General features: G+C 45.6%; 1 protein-coding gene across 1 annotated transcript in view; it reads left to right on the forward strand.

The window, feature by feature from the left end:
• The window catches only part of GLRA1 (glycine receptor alpha 1), a 37,206-nt gene extending 27,859 nt beyond the window's left edge, over positions 1-9,347 (forward strand). Inside the window, exons 4-9 of the mRNA XM_019620479.1 lie at positions 1,231-1,454; positions 3,033-3,115; positions 4,042-4,179; positions 4,723-4,937; positions 5,570-5,716; positions 8,955-9,347. Of these exons, the coding sequence (XP_019476024.1) occupies positions 1,231-1,454; positions 3,033-3,115; positions 4,042-4,179; positions 4,723-4,937; positions 5,570-5,716; positions 8,955-9,269 (1,122 nt within the window). The 3' untranslated portion in view covers positions 9,270-9,347. The remainder of the gene's footprint in view (positions 1-1,230; positions 1,455-3,032; positions 3,116-4,041; positions 4,180-4,722; positions 4,938-5,569; positions 5,717-8,954) is intronic.
• Positions 9,348-11,204: the final 1,857 nt, after the last annotated feature.

The following is an 11,204-nucleotide window of genomic DNA, read 5'->3' on the forward strand; positions in this document are numbered from 1 at the left end:
GATGGCTAGCCTATAAAATCTGCAGTATTCATGGCATTTCAGTGTTAGAGAGGGGAAAACAGAACACTCATGATTAAGAGAGGAGATACCGTGCACATCCCTTCCGTGTTCATACTCTCATCAAAGGCATCAGCTCCCACTAGTTCAGCTGAACTACTGAATTTATATCACAGAATCACAGAATGGCCACGGTTGGAAGGGACCTCAAGGATCATGAATCTCCAACCCCTGCCACAGGCAGGGCCACCAACCTCCACATTTAATACTAGACCAGGCTGCTCAGGGCCCCATCTAACCTGGTCTTGAACACCTCCAGGGACGGGGCATCCACAACCTCTCTGGGCAGCCTGTTCCAGCACCTCACCACTCTCAGAGTGAAGAACTTTCCCCTTACATCCAACCTCAATCTTCCCTCCCTCAACCTAAAACCATTTCCCCTTGTCCTGCTGTTATCTACCCTTTCAAAGAGTTGATTCCCCCCCTGTTCATAGGCTCCCTTTAGGTACTGCAAGGCTGCAATGAGGTCACCCTACAGCCTTCTTTTCTCTAGACTGAACAAGCCCAGCTCCCTCAGCCTGTCCTCATTGGGGAGGTTCTCCAGTCCCCTGATCATCTTCATGGCCCTCCTCTGGACCCTCTCCAACAGCTCTCTGTCTTTCTTGTACTGGGGGCTCCAGACCTGGACGCAGTACTCCAGATGGGAACACTCCAGATGTACACACAGGGCATCTCTCTTCCATGGACTGCCTCTGTCACTGTGTCTTTTTTTTTTTAAACAAGACTGAAGGAATCATAGATAGACATGATATGGGATGGTTCAAAGCTGAAAGGAAGTTGGCTTCAGTGTCCCTCTCCCCTGGTCCTCTGCAACAGTTGCCTTGCTGATACCAGCCCTTATGACTACTGCAACTGAACATTGCTTCTCCAGCCCTGGGGTTAAGACTAGAGGTCCTGACACTTCACACATAGCTGAGTTCTGTGATGGAGGGATGCAGAGTTAGACAGCTGCTCGTACTATGAGATAGCTGTAAGCAACAGAAGCTACAGAGCTAAAAATATCAGTGGGTCCTTGAGAAATAATACAAAGAAGGCTTACCATAACTCGGGAACGTAGGTCTAGATGGGATTTGATTTTGAGAGCAATTTTAGCACATGCTCCCCATTTCTCAGCATTTTTTATCCGCCCTGAGCACTGATTGTGTTTCTCTACTCCCTGTTTGCACCGTGCAGGATTATAGGGTGAATATCTTCTTGCGGCAGCAATGGAACGATCCACGCCTGGCATACAATGAATACCCAGATGACTCCCTGGACCTGGACCCTTCTATGCTAGACTCCATCTGGAAACCTGACTTGTTTTTTGCAAATGAGAAAGGGGCCCATTTCCATGAGATTACTACAGACAACAAGCTGTTGAGAATCTCCAGAAATGGGAATGTACTCTACAGCATCAGGTGAGCTCACTGAATGGGGAGGGCTCCACAAAGATAGAGGAGGGCAGAGCTACATTCCTGATGTTTGAGCCTAAAATAGGCAAGTGGACACTTCGAGCACGCCTTTGGGTAAAGGGAACTGAACTGTAATATTTAAAAGAGAACATCCATTAACAGTGTCATAGAAATGTGGTGAGAAGAGACCACTGGAGGCCTCCCATGCAACCTCCTGCCATGAATATTGCTATTTGCAAGAGTCAAGGCTCTTGGAAGAAAGTGGACTTTGCCTCACAGACTCAAAGCTCAGTACTGGGTTCACCTAAAAACACCCTTGTGAATTTTGCTCCCTGATTTCTATTCAGAACCCACTTGTCCAGCGTGTGTGTGCTGCCCATTGCTGCAGCCACAGTCACTCATTTCATGTCTTGTAGATATTTAATATTAATTCTTCCCAAAGAGCTTGTTCAATGACATAATTCAAGGCTTATATCTCATTGATCAGAGGTGGAGTCCTCTTCCAAAGACGCAATGAGAAAAACATGGACAAAGGCTAGTGGAGGCTCTTTTCTACCCAGATATTGGTTTAAATACAGAAAATTCAGTTGTTTTCATAAAAAGAAGTTGTGAACAAGTCAATTCCTTCTTCTGTCACAACATCTTTTGTCACAACATGTCTCTAAACTCAAGTAGAGAATTTCTTTCAGCATAAAGATTGAGGTTAAAATATCTTTCCTTTCTGCTAAGTCCCTCGTACATCTGATAGAAAAATTCAATTCCTATCCTCCAAAAATTCTGCTATTTCTACATCGAGGCAAATAGCTGAAAAATCTAAATGCTTTAGGGAACGGCACATTGTCAAATCAAATAACACAAGTCCAGCTATCTGAATGAAATCATTTAATATCAGTTTGTTGAACTAAGCAAACATTTTGAACATAGATTGCAGTACAGGACAGCATCACAGCTTACCATGGGAAATGCAGCCAGCACCTAGTGGAAAGATGAAGCTAGAGGTCTCGAGAGACACAGTGGGAATTCAGAAAGATACAGTCACACTGAGTTGCCAAAGGGCATTTTCCTTGCAGAAAATAACACTCACATCTCTCGTTCCTCCCATAGAAATCTGCAATCTTGACCAAAGTTCTTTGTTTATTCTGATACAGAAAAGTTCTGTTCAGAGATTTCCAAACAGCGTCAGTCGCTAGAAATGTATGTTGGGTCCAGAGGACAGGTTTGGGCTCACTGCTAATCCAGACTGTTGTGAGCCTGAGGCAAGAAATGAAGGCAGAGGCAGCAAAACTTTGATGTGGGAGCACTCTCTTCTGCACAGTCCAAGATAATATTACAGTGAAACAGCACCTGCCGTTCCACCAGTCCCTGCCAGGAATTATTTCACAGACCCAAATTCTTGGCATTTCTGATGCTTTCCAACAGCACGTGTGAAAGCACAGGCAGGGAAGGAGTGAATAATCAGTCATTCCCTCCATCACACCAGACAAGTTACCAGCCTGTATGCAACATTTGGCGTCTGAGAAGGTTCATTCCCTCATCAGTACCACAAACTGTACATCACTGCCCTTTGCTGTCTTCTCTCCTCAGGATCACGCTGACTCTGGCCTGCCCCATGGACCTGAAGAACTTCCCCATGGATGTACAGACATGCATCATGCAGTTAGAAAGCTGTGAGTCCCACGCACCTCTCCATTTTCAGGAAGAGACAACGTGTTTCTCCTCTCCCCTTTCCATGCCTTCTCCATCCCCATCTGCAACTCCTTTCCTGTTCAGTCTTCACTGGACTCTCCCTGTATGGAAGAGAAAGGGGGGTGGGCAGTAGGGACAAACTTGCTCACTGTGCATGCCTGGGGCTGCTCTCTTTCAGCTTTGTTTCTCTCACTCTTCCCTGCCAGCATCCCCCTCCACAAAAACCACACGATCACCTGCATCTACATTTTCAGCCAATGCTAGCAATAAGGTTTACAATTAGAGACAGGAAACTCTTAGAACTCTTAGATGAGAGCACAGCCAATTTAGATGCCACCAGTACAAAAACCAACCTCTAAACTGCCTCAAGCAGTCCCAATAAGTGTTCGTGTAGGATTTTCAATTCATTCAGCACGTAACTTCTCCTAAACGAGCTAAACCTCATAAGGTCCCAAGAGAGATGCCTGGCTTGCTTGTATTTACATTGGCCTTTCAGTTTGGAGGAGAAAGGTGAAAGTGCTCTCTGCTGCAGATGGGATGTTTTTCTCTCTGGATGAACATTTGCCCCTTGTTCATGATGTTTATCCCAGAGGAGGGAAAGATATGAATAACTTCTTTCAGAGAACGAGGTCGGGTTTGAAAAAACAACAGCTCAACAAGCCCTTTTTCAAGTGAAAATATGACTTACTGCAGACAATATATTGAACATCCCCACAGTTCCAGAGCAGGTCATTATCCTAGCTTTTATCATATATACAAGCAGTTCTGCTTCAGCCTAAATCCCACACTTCACAGCATTGCCAAAACACCAGGCTAAGACCCCGCCTCCACGCTCCCTTCTACAAATGTGTCCCTTTCCAGATGAGTGTCTAGTATGCATTTCACATGATATTTGTTCTCTCAATAGTTGGCTACACAATGAATGATCTAATATTTGAGTGGCAAGAAAAAGGAGCTGTGCAAGTTGCTGATGGGCTGACATTGCCTCAGTTTATCCTAAAAGAAGAAAAGGACTTGAGATACTGCACAAAACACTACAACACAGGTCAGTGCTGTTTAACCTTAGCTCACGGATTTATCAGAGATGAACTCAGAACTGTGTGTTTACCAGAATCTCTTGCTATGTCTGATAACAGTCTGGTGACACAAGCTTTGTTAGAGATTATATAGAATAAAACATAGAAGTATAATATAGAAACATGGAAATAAAATACAGAAACGTAGATATATTGCCAATAAAATCACGTAGAAAGAGTCAATAAAAAGCAAATCTGTGAAATCCTCTTGTCTCCAGTAACACCTGTATCAGTTAAAGGGTGCTTGGTCTGGGCCTTTTCTCCCACCGCATTCCTTTGCCTTTAAAGTGGAGGAACAGGTGAAATTTACATGAAAAATGAAACTGCCAAAATCTTTCTTTAGTATGTTGATGTTGTGCATACGTAGTTTAGAACAGGTCAAAAGCTGTTTATTTCCTCCGCTAAACCTTCTGGTTCTAGGCAGTGTGAGGAAGGTCCTCAGACAAGAGCTGAGAACAAGAGGCTCACTGTGCCTTACCAATAAGCTTCCACGTGTCTCCTGTTCTTATCAGGCAAATTCACCTGTATAGAAGCTCGTTTCCACCTGGAGAGGCAGATGGGTTATTATTTGATCCAGATGTACATCCCCAGCCTCCTCATTGTCATTCTGTCCTGGATCTCCTTCTGGATCAATATGGATGCTGCACCCGCTCGTGTTGGCCTGGGGATCACCACTGTGCTCACTATGACCACTCAGAGCTCTGGTTCTCGAGCATCACTGCCCAAGGTAAGGGGTGAAAATAATTACCTTCTGGCGCAGCACATGTGTAAGCAACAACACAGATCCTCCTGCTTAACACGAGTTGTTCTGCTGCCATTGCACTATTCCAGTTTAAGGGCAAGCAGAACAAATTCCAGTTCCCTCCTATACAATTTTTAACTCAATTTCCATGACAAGGAATAGAGCTTCCCTAAAGAAAATGCTCATCCCAAGATCCATTTCAAGTCTCAGTAGCCAGGAGCCAGGAGCTCTGCACCTTGCACGGATATGCACGCAGCAGTCCAGCTTAAACTCATTTGATCATAGTACTTGCACAATAGCACTAAATTTAACTCTTACAAAGACAGTTTGGGTTACTATTTTCCCTGCATGTAAACCATCACAGTGGAGACATGGCTGAATTGTAAGCTGTGGAATTATTGCTACTGAATAACACACAAAACATTTCGGTCATCTGTTAATACATTCATATTAAATGAGACAGATTTTAGTATCCAAGAGCAGTTGTCAACCATAGCATGGCTTGGCCAAATCCTTCTAAAGATTTGGATTCCAGGGAGCAACTGGAAAGAATGGCAAGTTAAAAGGCTTTTGGATGAACTAGCTATCACAACTTTGTCTCTCCTTCTGATTCATAGGTGTCTTACGTGAAGGCCATAGACATCTGGATGGCCGTGTGCTTGCTGTTTGTGTTCTCTGCACTTCTAGAGTATGCTGCTGTCAACTTTGTGTCCCGGCAGCACAAAGAGCTTCTCAGGTTCAGAAGGAAGAGGAGGCATCATAAGGTAATACATAAGGCATGAAGGACATGGCTGGAATCTCTCTCAGCAGAGCATCACTTCATGGCCAGCTGTCCAGGGCAGCCCCCTGTGTATGGTCAGATAGTAAGGAGGGCCATACACCAAGGAGCAGGGCAGGCTCAATAAATTTTATCTTTTCTAACAGCTTGCTGACCCCAGGGGTCTAGCAAACTGGTTTTTGTGAGCTAGTTGAGCAATCTAAGCCAAAAAGGTTGTTCTCATCAGAAAACAGAGAGATGTTCTGTTCCAAGCCCTCTTTATAAAACACAGCAATGGCTGGGGAGGTGTAAGGGATGACACAGCATCCCCCCCCAACAAGTCAGTCTACATTAGTCTGGAGGTAAGTGACACCACTTTTGTCTCTATTATCTGCAACTGCAAAAGCATCTGCTGCTCAGACTGACTGCAAATTCCTCTTGGAAGAAATACGCATTCTTCACAGCCTTAGCCTTGCTCCATGCTCATTTGCCAACCCAAGCATGCACATGTCACAGAGACATGCACCCCTGCAGCCTGGACTCCACAAGCTTTTGGGCTGAGGTAGCACAGCAAAAAACTCATTCCAGAGGATGCACTAGAAGGAAACACAAAGGTGACTGAGATAAATTAAAAATTGCCTTTAATTAACTAGTAGAATCAGGTGGCAGTACCAGTTTTTATCACCAGCCCTAGTCTATTCAGGACGGGGGGTAAAGAGTGTTGCACAAACACAAGGAAAACAAAGTTACAGATAGGACTGTTGGTAGCCAATAATTTCATCAGCCCAGAGCAAGATCCTGACATCTCTAATCAGCTGCTTTTGGTCAGAAGATGTTTAGTAGAACCAAAGCTAAAACTACTCATCGTGCTTTTCTATCTTCATCCAGACTCAAGCATCCTTTCTCTCTAAGCCCTGCTGTTTCAAGCAGATCACTCTAGACTACTGTTGATAAAACAATAAGAAGGAAAGTATACACTAAAATACAGAGGAGTTTAAAAGATATTTCTCAAAGTTGTTCCACTGAACACAAGGCTGCTATTGCAATCCCTGCCTAATCTCACAGCACTTTTAATTGGAACAAAGCATAAACAAAAGCACTTGAAAAAGCAAAATGAACAAGGTTTGCAGGCTCATCAAAAAACTGGGAGCTGACTGCAGATGTAAATGGATTAGTACAGCTGCCAGAGAGCCTAATTGCTCCGTCTCTGCGTCCTGATGTGTCTGGGTAGTTCTGCCTGGGTCAGGCCTGGCATGCCTGGCTGAAAACAAATGAGATGTTGCACTGTTCATACTGGCTGAGAAAGGACTGCACTTAGTAGATCTGCCCCAAATGGAACCTACTGGTCACTCTTCACAGCAAAACACCCCAGACCACGTGTCACAGTCTGGCATTAATACAAGTGAATTCAGGCACATTTCTTTCCTAATTTCCTCAGAATTAGACCCAAGGTACTGGTTCATAAGAATTTTTCTTCCTTTTTTAAAAAATAAAAATGAAATGACTAGATAGCTGTTGTCAGGTTTTTAGTTGGCTCTTTCCACCTCTTATCCTCCTTCTCTTGGGAGGGAGAAGGTGAACTAGACTAGAAACTGATTAGACAGCTCTCTCTGAATCCTGAACTATATCCATATTTACTGGGTGATAGGTCTTGTGGGAGCCACAGTGACTGCAATGGCTAGGGAGATAAAAATGAACTATCTTTGTATCAGTGCATCCGTGTTTGTGCAAACAGGGCACAGCAGAGGCAAGTTTCAATTTGAACTGCAAAACAGAGACGCGATGGTTAAGAAGAAGTCTACAAGCTCTCAGCAGCTCTCGTTATTGCTAGTGCTCAGCATCAAGGATCAGCCAACCCCAGGATCACTCAATCACTAGGATCACTCAGCTCCAAGAGCATCTGGATGCTGATTTCTAGTGCCTCAATATTCCCAACCAGGCACTGTTATGAGACAAAGACATTTAAGAACTGTCTCAGACACCAGCAACCAGATGGAGCACAACCAGAGCAGGGAACAACTATCCAAAGCCTGCACAAATTGTCTCAGCAAGAACTCTGATACAAATAGTCCCGCTGATAGGTCATACAGCTCAACAACCTGCCACCCTGCCAAAAGAAAAAAAGAAAGAAAGAAAAAAAAAGGCTTGATTTTGTTTGGTTTTGCTCAGATAACAGCAGTGCACTCCTCCCTCTGCTTACCCAGCTCAGAGCAGCACAGTGCCTCCATCCCACGCAGCTACGCGCTTGGTGCAGGGGCCATCCAGAAAAGACACTCTGCAAAGAAAAAAGGGCAGAAAGGCACATAGAGCTGGTAGATCAAAGGGAAGCGGTCAGGATGACAGCACTAGGACACCAGTCTGTGATGGGGGACACGGCATGCATCAGCCAAAGTGGCAGTTAATTACTGCCATTAGTCTAGCATTTAGCCCTAATGACCTGTAGTCAAGACCCTGGAGTTTCTGGCCCTGCCTCTGCAGCTGATGGGCAGGTTGTGTTATCTTAGCCACACTTGATTTTCCTTATGATTACATCTTCATATGCAACAAAATAGGGCTCTGAGAAGCCCGCAAGGCATCCACCAAAAAGCAGTAGCTTGCTTTTAGTTTGGCAAATAAAGGCATTTTCTGCTCAATAATTTGAATTAACATAGTGAGCCACGTCTTACCACTGGCACATGGAAAAGGCATGCCTGTTCCTTGCCTGGCAGAGGGCCGGGCAGAGAGGGGCTGGGAATAAGAGATGTCCTGCAGGCAGGCGGGCTGAGGGCTGGTTGTGTGCTGCCTGCAGAGGTCTTTTCGTGGACAGGTCTTGGTGCCTGCACATCCATGTAACTCTGCAGGAAGCCTCATTTCAGCTGCATGAGTTACATGGAGCCCACTCCTTCTGGGCACACAGGTACCCCATGGGCAATGCAAAGAAGGTGCTGAGGGCAGTGGGGGGTGGGAGGGGCAGAAGCAAACCAGGGGATGCAAGTGAAAAAATAAATGCAGTACTTTAAACCATTCAAGTTTATGTCAAAGATACCAATGGGGTGGAAGCCAGTTCTCCACTGGGTGCCTGGATCCCCTGATTTGCATCTGTGCATCATGCAGCTGGCACCCCTCTATAAGGCTGCTCTCCTGAGGAGTTGTACAATAGTGCTGAGGCCGGGGTGTGAGAAGGGTATTTTGCCCTTACAGAGCAGGGAGCAGTCAGCGGAGAGCCTTATAGCGAGGGTGCACTGTCTATATCTCATTTTAAGTAGAGTCCCATGCTGAATCTGTTCCAGGAGGATGAAGCCGGTGAAGGCAGGTTCAACTTCACCGCCTACGGGATGGGGCCAGCTTGCCTCCAAGCCAAGGATGGCATCTCCGTCAAGGGTGCCAACAACAACAACACAGCCAACCCGGTCCCCCCGCCGTCCCGCTCCCCCGAGGAGATGAGAAAGCTCTTCATCCAGAGAGCCAAGAAGATCGACAAGATCTCACGCATCGGCTTCCCCATGGCGTTCCTCATCTTCAACATTTTCTACTGGATCATCTACAAGATCGTCCGCAGAGAGGATGTGCACAACCAGTGAGGGAAGGAGTGCAGCTGGGAGGGAGAGAGCAATCCTTTATATATGTGCAATAGCAATGCAGCAATGCATGAATTTAAGAATGTGGCAATATCTACTAAAAAAAAAAACAAGGGGAGGGGGGCTGGGAGGGACTTTTGATCATGTGAACCAAGGGTAAGAGGCACAGGGAGGAGAAAGCAAGCTCTTGAGTTGGGGAGCGCAAGGGTGGGGTTTAGTTTTACAGCATAGGAAGGTTTGGATTGCTCTGCTGCAATCCAAGCACTGTAATATATTAATATATATTCATGCTTAATTATAACGCAAAAGAAAACAATCAAAAAATGATGAAAAAAATCATTTTTTTAAAGCCTATTAACAGCTTAGATTCTCAAGTCACTGGAATGATCCATAATTCCATGTGCAGAAACCACCACAATCATGCTTTATCTGACTTTTGCTATAGAAAGGCCATACCAGTAAAGCACGTGGGGGAAAAAAAGCCCTAACAAAAGGGGAAAAAAAGGCGAGAAAATCATTCTATGCTTCTCTAGGTTTCACACTTAGAAAACCGGATAGATGGGGAAACTTAAGAAAGAGGCTGCGGCTTGTTGTTTATTTTATATATTTACTTTTTTAGTCACGAGCTTGCTGATCAAACTTTATGACTTTTGGATAGAGGAAAGCAAATACATTCTCTCTCTCATCCCCATCAGAGAGCATCCAATGGAAAATCCAAGAAGGACATCAGGGCCTCCATCAGAAGTCACAGGTACCTTCTGTCCTTTTAAACGACCTGGTAAGATTCGAGTCCCAGGCGTCAGAAATACCATTCAGATCACTAGAAATGATGATGGATTTTTCAAATTGCACTTTCTGTTTTCCAATCCCTGCCATGTTTGTTTATAATGCGGGGGATGGAAGCATTGGGTGAGTTAAAGCATAAGTTCTGTTTAAAACCTGGGCACATCGATGCCTTGTCACAACAGAAATGGGCGAATGGCAATATTCTCATGAGGGGTGGGTGGGGGAAAGGTGTGTACAGAGAGAGCAGTTCTTATTTTCAGACATTTCATAGCAGTAATATTAATAGTGAAGTTGGGCCAAAGGACCCGAAACTCTATTTTTGTAACTATTTTGGTGCTGTATTTAGCTTTAATGTGGATGGGAGAATGGAGCAGGCTGCTTTGCTCCTCTCTTCCCTAGGGAGGCTGGCAGGGAGTGCTAGGGATGGGGAAGAAGGGGAGGGAAGGTGGGATGGGGCCCATATAGGGGAACAAAGAGGTCTTCCTTTGGCCAACGTTGGCACAGGTTGGCGTCGGTGTTTGGGGTGGGGGGAGACATGCCAGGTGTCTCTGGTGTGTTATGTGGAAGGCCTGGCTTGGGGCAGGCATGGGTAAGGGTGATTTGGTCTTGTTTGTTTGCACTTTAGCAAGTCAGGTAAAAGGGATTGGGAAGGAAGACAATCGGTCTGCACTGAAGCACTTGGCGTAAGGTCTGGATTAGGCACTAAAAGGCAGAGAGATGAGTGGCACCCAGGGATGCTCCCACTCTCCCTCCATCTCATGCTCAGGACTGCTGGCCTGGGCTGCAGGTCTGATGCCCACACTGGGAGCACACAGATTGCCGCTTGCAAAAGCTGCATCCCCATAGCATCTAGAGCAGCTCACAGCAAAGCGTCCCCAGGCACTGCCATCCCCAGGTCTGCAGCACCCAAGCACGAGATGTGAGGCTGGGGAGCTATGTACAGCCACCCACGTCCCAGGCAGCATAGCAACAGACAGCTATGGGACAGGGCAGTGAGCACAGGGACCTGCCAGCTGCCCCAGCATGGAGTCAGTGCTGAGAGGAGAGAGCAGGAGAGCACCAAGGCTCTCCTGGGCTGTACAAAGGGACACCCATCTCCAATGGTGCCAATTTAGCACCTTTCACCAGCACTAACTACACTTTACTTAAAAA

The sequence above is a fragment of the Meleagris gallopavo genome, chromosome 15 (genome assembly GCF_000146605.3).
Source record: "Meleagris gallopavo isolate NT-WF06-2002-E0010 breed Aviagen turkey brand Nicholas breeding stock chromosome 15, Turkey_5.1, whole genome shotgun sequence".
In the NCBI taxonomy this organism is placed as follows: domain Eukaryota; kingdom Metazoa; phylum Chordata; class Aves; order Galliformes; family Phasianidae; genus Meleagris; species Meleagris gallopavo.